This window comes from Papaver somniferum, unplaced genomic scaffold (assembly GCF_003573695.1).
Source record: "Papaver somniferum cultivar HN1 unplaced genomic scaffold, ASM357369v1 unplaced-scaffold_125, whole genome shotgun sequence".
Classification (NCBI taxonomy): domain Eukaryota; kingdom Viridiplantae; phylum Streptophyta; class Magnoliopsida; order Ranunculales; family Papaveraceae; genus Papaver; species Papaver somniferum.
The window spans coordinates 7,380,683-7,393,387 of NW_020621603.1; the positions used below are offsets into that span (position 1 = coordinate 7,380,683).

The 12,705-nt window shown below is 36.6% G+C and overlaps 1 protein-coding gene across 1 annotated transcript; it reads left to right on the plus strand.

Moving 5' to 3' along the window:
- The first annotated feature begins 9,425 nt into the window (after nt 1-9,425).
- Nucleotides 9,426-11,511, plus strand: LOC113331272 (dnaJ protein homolog ANJ1-like). The gene is made up of 6 exons (XM_026577999.1): nt 9,426-9,582; nt 9,943-10,111; nt 10,211-10,352; nt 10,456-10,732; nt 10,819-10,950; nt 11,419-11,511. The coding sequence occupies exons 1-6, from the start codon at nt 9,433-9,435 to the stop codon at nt 11,509-11,511; spliced, it is 963 nt and encodes a 320-aa protein (XP_026433784.1). The 5' UTR covers nt 9,426-9,432.
- Nucleotides 11,512-12,705: the final 1,194 nt, after the last annotated feature.

The window sequence follows — 12,705 nt, forward strand, 5'->3', positions numbered from 1 at the left end:
GAGGTTTAACACGCATACCTAGAGAGAAGTTTGTGAGGCAATTAATTATTGTAAAAGCAAGCTTAGAAAATAATTTTAAGGTTATTTATCTAGAGAGATTGTGAGCGTAACAAAGAGAGAATTGTAATAGTTTTCTTGTTCATAATCTAGAGAAGATATTTTCTTCGAATTACTACTTGTGTTCCGTTTTCTAAGTTTCTCGTCTATTATTATTCTGAATTTCGCCTCTATAATAATAGTCACCAAGGTACAAAGATCAACACATATCAGTATATTAGTGAGAAAACAACTCAATATAGACTGAGGTCCATATTTTCCAGTCATATAAACTTTCTTGATAATTCCTTTGCAAATGGGATATTTATCCAAAATTATTTCAGTAGGTACTCTGAAAATTATCGAAACAAGTCATTCATCAGTTAATAGATATCTTGCATCATTCTCTAAAGTATGAGGATATTCTAATCCGAGAACTGAAATCCCTTTAATCCAGGAACAAGTCCCGGGCAGGGATAAAGACTATTTCATAAAGATTTATCTCATAAAAGTATAGCTAGAAGTTTTTACGCCGGCTTGCCTGCCTAGAAGCAACTTGCACAAAGACAGAGGATATTTTAATCCATTAGTACCAAAAACAATTATGCGGATATTCTTCTCCATGAGATATCAACGCAACTTTTATGGATGTGCTCCTCGTCGGAGAGAGATATCAACTCATTACTCAAAGAAAATATGGACATCATCTGATTAGATTGGCATACCTCTTACGAGAGGTTTTTTCTATGCTTGTAAGCATAGTTTTAGACAAAACAATCGATGCGCTTTCATGGCATGCCTTGTAAGGACTTTAAATTATGTCGAATCTAGCAAGTGCTCTCTTGTTGAGTCGATCAACAAAGTAATCTCCAACACCTCAGCCATTTATTAGTGTGGGGGTTTAGATGAGACATAATTGGAATTAACCAATATCATCGATGATTTTCCCCATGATCCTTAGATTTGGAATGTCTCATCAGCAGAACTTAAGGGTAGAAACTGATTGCCATAAACAATAATATGTAACCCAGGAGAGATAACTGACCAGGTTTCCTTTCTTGTTTACTGTCCAGCTGGAATAAATTTAAGAATTTACATTTCCATGTAAAATTCACAGTAAACTGTAAAATATTACGTGAACATAGACGTTATCTCAACATCAGTTCTAGTCCTGCCAAGACGACTGACAAATATTCACAATAATAAACAACACATTAGGTGCATGTACCGTGTCTTTTATGCCATAACGATAACAGAGCTCTACCAGGCTCGAAGATGGCTTATCCAAACCTATGAACATTCAAACCCACTCGAGGGGATACGAAAAGGTGATCCAATCTCCAAATATATTTTCATTGTAGCTATGAAAGCTTTTTCCAGAACTATGATAGCAGCTGAGTATTCTAAATCAATAAGTGGTATTAAAATAACGCGAAAAGCACTTCCTATCAGTCATTTATTATTTAAGGATGATTGTCTAATATTTGTGAAAGCCAACTTAGAAAACATCAGAATTTACAATGTATTTTGCAGGCCTTTAGCTCTTGTTCCGGTCAACTGCTTAATTATCAGAAATTCAGTATAAGCTTCAGTCATAACCTTAATCCTTTCGCTGCAGCTGACATCACAAGAATGTTTTAAGTGAATAAAATAGACCCGGAAGAAAATTACTTAGGCATACCATTATCCCTTAACAAAAAGAAGAAAGTCTATTTTAATAATCTTATAAACAACTGTTGAGGAGATTGTCGAAATGGACACGAAAAACTAAATCACAAGCTGGTAGATCAACAATGGTGAAAACTGTACTCAATACAATGCCACTGCATCTTATGAGTTCTTTTAAACTCCCTGAAGACATAATCAAGAAGATGAATTCTATTCAACTCATATTCTAGTAGAATAAAGAAGTGAACAAATGACTTTTTCTAACTTCATTCTCTGGCATGTGTACCGAAGATGGATGACTAAATTTTAGAAACTTGTGCTACTTCAACCATGCATAACTGGAAAAATCATCTTGGAGATTATACACCGTTAAAGATAGTGTATGGGCTGGTTCCCTTCAAGCTAAATACTTCAAAAATCACCATCCTTTTCATGCCCCTAAAAAGGGGGACTCTACCTGGTCTTGGAAGAGTATTAGTTTAGAATTTGAATTCATTAAAAAATTCAGTTTTTGGTCAGTTGGTAATGGTAAGCAAATTCTCATTTTGAGTGAAAAGTGTCCATCAAGACTCACCTCCTTATCCATCAAGTACGACAAGCAATCATTCCCCATATACTTATGTCTCTGAACATATTGATGAGGATAGGAAATGCTGGAAACTACATATAATTAATGATATGTTTGATCATGGAACTGCTCAAGCATGTGTATTTCACTGCACAACAAGGACAAGTTGACATGGAACCTCACAAAGAATGGTTGTTTTACTGCGAAATCATCTTATCATGCTCTATACAATATGAAGTACTATAATGGGAAAGCATCTTACTCACCAACACATAATAACATATGGAGAAAGATATGGGGTATTGGCACAATTCCTAGAGTGAAATTATTTATATGAAAATGTGCAAAGAACATTTTTGCATCAAAAGAAATACTGAGCAGAAGAATTCCACAAGAAGAGGTAATATGTGGCAGATGTAAAAACGCTACTGAAGCTACCATGCATATCCTAACTGAATGCCCGTATTCAAAGGCAGTTTGGTTTACTCTTGATTATAGACTGGAAGAAACTCAATAGTCTTCACCTAAAGATTGGATATCAACATGTTTTGTTCTGATTGACAGAGATATGATAACTAAGATGGTTGTCATTTGGTGGCACTTGTCGAAAGAACGATGTTGTGAGGTCTTTAGCAATAAATACTCAACTCCACAGCAAATAGTGCATGTTATTTCACTGCTTTATTAGTTCATAAGCACACTACAATCTCTGTCAAGGAGAATGTTATTGTCGATATAAGTGGTTACCTCCTGATAGAGAATTTGTTAAACTTAATACTGATGCTTCTTATTGTTATGTAAATAAATCCGGAGGCTATTATCTAACCATTAGAGATTTTGTAGGTACACATGTAGCATAAAGATGTGTCAACTTCAATGGAGCATTAGGTGCAAAATACTTAGAGAGCCTTGCAGTCTTAGAAAGGGTGTAGTGGGCATGAAGAAAGTTATCATAGTGTTTGACTACTTAGGATTGACGAAGTCCATCCAAGAAAATGTATCTGATGTACCATGGGATATATGGTGCATAGTAGAAGACATTGTTCACATTTTAAAATCTTTTGAAAATTAGTGTATGCACACAAATAAACTCGCAAATAAGTGCGTCAATAAATTCGCTGAACATGCTCGTAAATAGAGCATATGCAATAGTTTGGAATGAAGCTCCTCCAATTATCCTGTTGAACTCTATTATGCACGATAGTGCTTAGCTTAATACAAATTCTCTTTGCATAAAAAAAACATTATGTTACCGTCCCATTTTTCTCCAGTTTTGGTGGTACGGTGTTTAATAGGTTCTAAAACCTGAAAATTTTGGTTCCCATTTTTGAAACTGCATCTTCATCGTTCATCGTGTTTATTAATTTGTCAAAATAGACTAATTTTCTTAGGTACAAATACAAATTTAGTTCTCCAAATTTGTGATTTTCGGTAATAGTTTAGGCGACGAGAAGACTTGATATTAACCCTAAATATCATTTAAATAAATTCAAGACTCATTATCGCTTGGCGTTGTCTATATACGAGGCACAGTTAAAATATGCAACTCTCGTTGTTGCTGATAAACATATACAAAGTGTAAATTCTACAATAGCTTTTTAAAGCTCGTCGATACATATAATAGGCGCATATTATGCATGTCGTAAAAACTAGCGGAGCCTATAAGGACGTAAAATTTGCAGCTCTACTCATTGCTCGTCGCAACATTTTGTACAACGCCTATATCTTCTTAAAATCCAAGACGAACTATATACCACAAAATCCATGGTAAAACTAACGGAAAAACCTTTCATTGATCGACTAATGAGGAAAATAGCAGATACTACAAAACTCGAATATTTGGCTAAATTCATAAATAGAATATAATATCACAAATATGAGTCATTTTTAATACGTACCTATTTGGATATCTCTTCTTACACCGGATAATTGTTTGTGTTGCCAATAGTACATACAAGGCAAGATGAGATGTTGAAATTTCTCTATAACAAATTCTATAAAATTAAAACCACATTATAAATACTGAAAAATGTATGCATATAACTACTTAACAATAGTTAAATTAAATATGTAAAAGGTGAAGAAATTATCCTTTTCCGTATCGTCAGTCCGGTTGTCGTAAAGCAGTTGTGCTGATAAGGTATTATATAATCCTCATATTGATAAAATGGCAACCAATATTGGCGTACTACGAATCTACATGCAGCAGTTACTCATCTTCCGATAATAGTATCTAATCACACCCCAATACTACTGCAAGGGAAAGCAATAGATTGGCAGGGAACAAAAAATTACAAATTTGAACACCCATGGCTCTCTCATCCGCAACTCAGGAAAGTGGTTGAATCATCTTGGGCGCAACAACAAGATATCGGAGCTACCCTTGACCTTCAGTTAAAACTTATAACAACCGGTCAAACTCTAAACTTTTGGCCACCTGCCAACTATGATCAAGAAATCAACAACCAGATAAAACTTGCTCAACATCAGTGAGCTACCCAATCTGGCAGTGATCTGAAATTTTGGTTGACTCAGGAAAAACAGCTAAGAATCGACAATGCAAATCTGCTAAAATGTCATGCAACATACTGACAACAAAGATCCATAATGGTTACAATCATGCGATTTCAACTTTTTTCCATACTAACGCAACCATTCACAAGGCCTGTAACAATATACAACAACTACAAGACCCATAAAACAACTGGGTTAACAAGAAGGAGGACGTTGTTCAACTCATTCTTGACCACTACTCTCAACAATATACGGTTCCACCTACAGTGATATATTGGGATCTTTTTACAAATATCAACTCAACATTAACTCCCAGACAATCAGACCTACTTACCAAGGAAGTAACTACAGCAGAAATCAAACAAGTCCTACTCTCCATAAATTCCGAGAGTGATCCTGGTCCAGATAGTTACAAAAGTAAGTTTTTCAAAGTTTTCTTGGAAACAACTCAGTCCCAATTGATAGCAATAGTTCGATTTTTTTTCAATGATCTTAATATACATCCTCTTATGAATCACACAAATATTACACTAATACCTAAAGTCAATCATCCATTAAAACCTTTATGGTTCAGACCTATAAGGCTTTGTAAATTTACATGTAAAATTATTGCAAAAATCCTAGTCAACCGAATTAGACCCCTTCCCCCTTTCTTAATAAGCCCATATCAAAGTGCCTTTGTACCACAAAGATTAATTCACGACAATATAGAAATTGTTGGAGAGCTCTTCCATCATATCAAAACTTCAAACATCACCAAGGATTTAAAAATAGCTCTCAAACTGGATATCCAGAAAGCCAACGATAGCTTAGATTGGGGATTCATCAAAACTGCCTTCACCGGGCTTGGATTTCCATCAACCTTTATAAATAACATCTGTTACATATTCAATCAACATAAATGGTACACCTCATGGTTACATCAACCCAACCAGAGGTATCAGACAAGGAGACCCGCTCTTGTCCTATATTTTCATTATATGTGCTGAAATCCTGTTTACAAATTTAGGAAACCTTCAAAACCAAAAGCTTGTTCGAGGAATTAACATATCAAAAAAAGCGCCACCCATTATTCATTTAATGTATGTTGATGATCTACTAATCACATATAAAGCCTCGGCTCAAAGTAAAAATCATCTTACGATCCTGCTTCACTCTTATGTCACTTCAGCGGGCCAAGTAACCAATACTTCCAAATCAGTAATCATTCATCATCCGAGATTGGATCCGATCAAGGTAAGTGATCTTCAGCAATTCTTCGAGATCCCGGCAACATAAAAACCTCCAACCTATCTAGAAGTCTAATTCAAACAAGGAAAAGCATCTAATCAAACCTTTGCACCGTTCCTACAAAGATTAGCTCGAGAAACTAAATGATGGATGGAAAAATGCTTAAGTCAAGCTGGAAGATTCTTTCTCATCAAAACCTCCCTAATCCCCACCTCAAACCACCTTTTTCAAACACAAAACTTATCCAGCAATGTCTACAGACAAACAGATCGTATCACCATATTTTTTTTGGGACATGATTCTTCAGTTAAAAAGTTTCACCCTATTGGTTGGGATAAAGTAACAAAATCAATATCTGAAGGAGGGCTTGGCATAAGAAAAAAGCAGTGATCATAACAAGACTCTTCTCATGAAAAGAATTTGGAATTTGCATGAACAACCTAACTCCATATGTGGAAATCTTTTTAGTGAAAAGTATCTTGATCAACAACCAATTCTACAAGGCATTGATTTCATACCATCTTCCTTCAGCTCTCAATGGAGACAATTAGCATCCATTGTCCCTACCATGCAACAACTAATATTTTATCGTATCGGAAATGGGTTATCAACACCAATAGAAGCCAATTGGATTCGACACTCACAAAATCTAGACCCATCACAATGTTACCTGATCCATAAGGTAGATGATGTTATCGACATGATCTCTCATAAATTGATCCAGAAAAAATTAAGCACCCTTCCCAATCTTGTAGCCCAAAAAATCATAATTTCCACCTTCCCCAAGATAGATTCAAAATCTGGAAAATACACTACTTCATCGGGATACAAATGTCTAACCCATGGTCAACCTACTCATACCCCCTCCCACCTACAAAATTCCTATGGATTTTACCATGTACACAAAAAATTCGGCTTTTCTTGTGGAAAACAATCAATTAAGGTCTACCAAACTTCTCTCGCTTACATCACATCCATTTGACCAACTCTGACATTTCCCCCAGATTCAACACTGACCCGGAATCAGGGATTCACCTGCTAGTTCACTGTCCAACGACAACTACATCTTGGAACACATTTCTCACTCAACTCTCAACCACACCAAACTCCAAATATCCCCCCACATTTACCTTAACGCCTCAGACAACCATTTCCCAAATCCTACAACAAGTCAACAATCAGCACCAATGTCTGTCACCTCCTCATTCTGTTTTCTATTCGGGACCTTATGGTTGGCTAGGAATGAACTAATATACCGCCAAAAGCAAATAACATCAGAAGAAATCTTAGCCTGGGCTCAAAAAAATAATAAAAATTTTCTGCCGATTTAGATTCCTTATCTCCGGTCCTACCAGGAGATTCACCGATATTTAACCTCATCTAACAAGGTTAGACGTCTATATGTTCTAGTATGATCATTTCATATACACAGTGTTTAAACGAGGGAATAAGTGTTAACGGGAGACGACAAGCTCTTATTCATTTTCTTTTTTTTTTTGAACAAAGGAACCATATATTACACAACAAGCAAATTTACATTATAAATAAGGTGAGGAATTAACGAATGAGGTGGATAAGTCCACCATTCCCCACATAAGTGAAACCTGCGAGAAGCTTTTGCAAGTGCATCAGTTATTTTATTACAACTTCTATAAACAAAAACACAAGGCCAACTAGGTTAATATTACATTTGTTTACACATTTCCTAAGTAAAACCATACTCTGCCAAGGAGGAAGAGGAGAGTGTTTCTGAAGATAAGAACTGATATTAAGATTTTCAGTTTCAAAGATAACTCTAGACCAATTAAGAAGTGGCCAACTGCATAGCTTCAAACATAGCCCAACATTCTGCCTGATTCACATTTTGAGCTCTTTTCACACATCCATTTCCCATCACATAGAGTCCTGCATGATACCTTGTTATAATTCCAATACCAGCAAGGAGATAAACTTTATTAAAGGAAGCACCAATGTTTATTTTTAAATATCCTGTTGGAGGAGGTTTCCAATGCAGATTAAGCATGGAAATCATGGTTTTTAAAAGCGCCGCTTCACGCTACGCTTCGCTCTAGATTTTTACAATTTGCTCCGAAGCGTATTTATGAAGCGAATCTACCATGAAGCGCCGCTTCACGCTACGTTTCGTACGCTTCGTTTCAGATTTTTCAAATTCGCTCCGAAGCGAATCTACCATGAAGTGGAATATTCCTTTAATTGATGCGCTTTTTTACTTAGTCAAGTCTTTTTTAGGGGGGTTTCGAACCTCCGACTTAAACTAAAGTGAACCACTGCGCCACACTACTGTTTTTGAAATTAAATAGACTTATATTTAATTGATACAATTATTATATCTTCCTAAATATTAAATTATTAATAACAAACTACTACTATTTATAGGAAAAAAACCGCTTCAAACATCAATCATGAAGCGACGCTTCACGCTTCAACATGCGCATCGCTTCGTAAAGATAAAAAATGCTTCATGCTTTGCTTCACGCTTTCAATACCTTGATGGAAATAGACCTATGAATGCTCATTGTATTAACAGATGGGTTACTGAGGTGATGAAATGTGATGTATGAGTTAACGTGATGCATGACAGTATCAGGATTAGGATTAATACTACTGAAAATGACCCTACATCCAAGTTTCCATATATGATGAATGATGCAGAGTATACCATGAATGTGATCAGCATTGTTAAAAATATTAATGTAAGAATTCTTAGACTGCCATGTTTGAATTCAGACAAGAACAGTTGAATTCTGCACTATTAAAGTATAATGTTGAGGAATAAAATTTCTCCAAATAACTTGAGCAAATGGACAATGTAGAAATAGATGATCCAAATCTTCTGTCCGTAGAGTATTACAAAAACAAAACTAGTGAAAAAACCCCTAGGTGAACAAACTAGTGATAAGAAAAAACCGGTCATATTATTTCTACCAAATAAAAACCGTTTCAAATAAAACTGGGACAAAAACCCCAAACCAAATAATAATGTGTAAATTTGATTTTTGTTACTTTAAAAAAAGACAAACATGCCCTTGACCTTTTCTTCTTCTTCTTCTCTGATTTCTTTTTTCTTCTTTCTTCCGTCTCCTTCTCCCACCACCATCAGAGGAAAAAAAATCTATTTAATAGAATAGATCGAGAGAAACACCCTCCTTCGTGTGAAATTCTAGGGCTTCCTTTCTGAAGAAGAATTAGGGTTTCAGCCACAATCATAAAATCGATCGATTATTCTGAACATTCAGCGTGTTTGAAATTCTTGGTATGTTTTTAATTTTCAAGGATCTGTTGATTTTGGGAAAAATTTCAAGATCTGTTGAATTCTGTAATTTTTTTTAAATTTTTTTTCATTTTTGTTGATTGGTTCTTCTTTTTGTTGTTGATGTTGATTATTTAGATTAAAGATGTTTGGAAGAACGCCCAAGAAAAGTGATAACACAAAGTACTATGAGGTACTTGGAGTACCAAAGACTGCTTCACCTGAAGATTTGAAGAAGGCTTACAGAAAGGCTGCCATTAAGAATCATCCTGATAAGGGTGGAGATCCAGAAAAGGTATTGTGTTTTTTCTATTAGATTATTCCTGATCTAGTAGGGAATCAGTAACTTTGTTAATTACTGTAGATATAATTAAGAATTTCTCTTGGTTTTCCATTTCGAACGTATAGAGGTTGCAAAGGTCAGACCCTGTGTATGTTTTGTTTACTCGATTCTGTTGGTCATGTCTATGCCCTTCATTTCATATTATTATTTGGGATGGGCAACTGAATTTTGAGATAGCTAGTAGATGCTTGAATGATTTAGGATGCCGGGTTTTTCCTGGTTGGTTTGTTGATTTGTGTATGTTTTAATTTGCTCTCTGGGGCAGTCAAAAAGGGGTGTTTATTGAGCATTGTAATATTTCTCTCAATGCAGTTCAAGGAGTTGGCCCAGGCTTATGAGGTTTTGAGTGATCCAGAGAAACGTGAAATTTATGATCAGTATGGTGAGGATGCGCTCAAGGAAGGAATGAGAGGAGGTGGTGGTGGCCACGACCCCTTTGACATCTTCTCATCTTTCTTTGGAGGAGGAAGCCCATTTGGAGGTAGGTGGAGATATCATTTTCTAATGGGTTAATGTTTTTACTAAATTTATTTATGAAAGTGAAAGGTATTCATGATATTTGGAATTTGTTTACCGTTAGGTGGTGGCAGCAGCAGAGGAAGGAGGCAGAGGAGGGGAGAAGATGTTATGCATTCTCTTAAGGTGTCCCTGGAGGATCTTTACAGTGGAACATCAAAGAAATTGTCCCTCTCTCGCAATGCCATCTGCTCCAAGTGCACTGGGTAAGTTTTATTAGACTGGTGCTTTCCATTGCTAGTTTAAGGATACTTTGCTTAGTTGGCTTTTGTCTGCTGTAATCTTATTCTTTAATCTTTTGTATTCCAGAAAGGGTTCAAAATCTGGTGCTTCAATGAAATGTTCTGGTTGCCAAGGTTCTGGCATGAAAGTTTCTATCAGGCACCTAGGTCCTTCTATGATCCAGCAGATGCAACATCCTTGTAATGAGTGTAAGGGTACTGGAGAGACCATCAGCGATAAGGATCGCTGCCCTCAATGCAAAGGTGAGAAGGTTTTCCAGGAGAAGAAGGTGTTGGAAGTGCATGCTGAGAAGGGAATGCAGAATGGACAGAAGATTACCTTCCCTGGAGAGGCCGATGAAGCGGTACACAGTAGACTGTTTACTGGGATGTGTTAGCTTTTGTGTTTGGCTTTACAAATTTACTGATTATGTATTCTTTCTTGTTGCATCCAGAAACTGTCACTGGGGATATAGTTTTTGTCTTGGCTCAGAAAGATCATCCCAAGTTTAAGCGAAAGGGTGATGATTTGTTTGTGGAGAACACATTGTCCCTGACTGAAGCCCTCTGTGGATTTGTTTGTGTATAGTCAGTAACATATGAATTGATATGAAGTAAAACAAATAGGCTAAGCATCATGGGTATGTGTACACAATTTACACTCATGATGGAGTGATGGGAAATAGCTAGTTACTTACTTAGAGTAATCCCGAAATAAAGAAAAATATAGAAAAATAATCTTATTATGTTAACCTAGGAGAGGGTGGTTCCACGAAGAAAGATTTGTGTTTATGTCTCCTTTAGTTATAATTAGCTCGTTAATTGCTAGACTTTGGTCGTAAAGAAGGAACATTTTTATTTTTGAAAGACATGGTGGAAGGTTGGTTGTTCTTGTTGGTGAATGAGTATGTTGCACCAGTCTAAGGAACAAAGTCATGTTCATGTTTAAGATTTAGTTATGATGATTTAGGATCTAAATATGTAACATATTGATTTTTGATGTAGCATAGAGCATGGATCTGTGTTGCTGTGTTGTTGCTGTCTTGGCTAGGGCTACAAGGATGAGAAGAAGACGGTCAATGAAGCAGATGGTGCTGCTGTGGATAGACGGAGGATGAAAGTAGAGCTGAGTTATAGCAGATGATGCTGTAAACTAGAGAAGAAATGAAGCTTAAATGAAGTGCAGCTACTGATGAATTCTGATGAAACCAATTATGGTTTCATCTTATTTATGATGAAACCATAATCAGTTTCATCGTATTTATGATGAAACCGAAATTGGTTTTATCTAATTTTTGGTCAGTGGTGGTGGTGGTCGTCGGCAGGTGTTGGCGATGTTGCTGGTTTTAGTCGGTGGTGGTCGGCGGTGGTCGACAATGGTGGTGCTGGCAGTTGATAATATGTGTTGTAGCATAGAGCATGGATCTGTGTTGTTGTGATGTTGCTATATCCAAGAGAACTGCAACATAAGATCCTTGTTGAATTTTTCTTGTAGTTGAATTCTGATGAAACCAATTAGGGTTTCATCTTATTTTATGATGAAACCAAAATCGGTTTCATCTAAATTTTGGTCGGTGGTGGTGGTGGTGGTCATTGGCGGCGGTGGTGGTCGGTGGCGGCGGTGGTGGTCAGAGGTGGCGGTGGTGGTCGGCGGCGGTGGTGACGGTCGGAGGTGGCGGTGGTGGTCGGTAGAGCTGCACATGAGCCGGTACAGTCCGGTTTTCTGTTGGAACCGGTACCTGTACACGGAGTTGACCAGTTCTTCAATTTGAGGACCTGTACCTGTACCTGGACTTGTACCTGTCCCGGTAAGACCGGTCCGGTTCCACTCCGGTACCGGTTTTTTACCTGAATTTTAACACACACAGTAAAGTAACAACCTAAGACTAAGAGTCTAAGACTAAGTTCAACATTACAAAGTTCAAAATAACAAAGGTTTAAAACATCACAGAATAATAAGTGTATCACACTTTAAGTTCAAAGTTAAACATTAAAACATAGTACTAAAAACAACATTTCCACAAGTCTGCGACAAGAAATGAAAAGAAATCCTTGCAAAGGATGGGGGACTTCTCGAACAATGGCACTGGCTGCACTGAGTCACTGACACGGAGTTTACATCAAGCTTCTTTTAGCAGAGAATCCCATATGGCTGCAACATGGAACAAAAAAGTAAAACAAGAAAGTAAGCAAGCAATACAAGAAAACTTGAAAATTAAGTTCTATTAAATAGAAGAAAACCTAATATATTACCTGCCTCATCTTCAACATCATCATCAGGTATATAGTCACGTAGAAGATCAAGAGCAATGGGCTTTTGAAGAAAGCTTTGTGTACA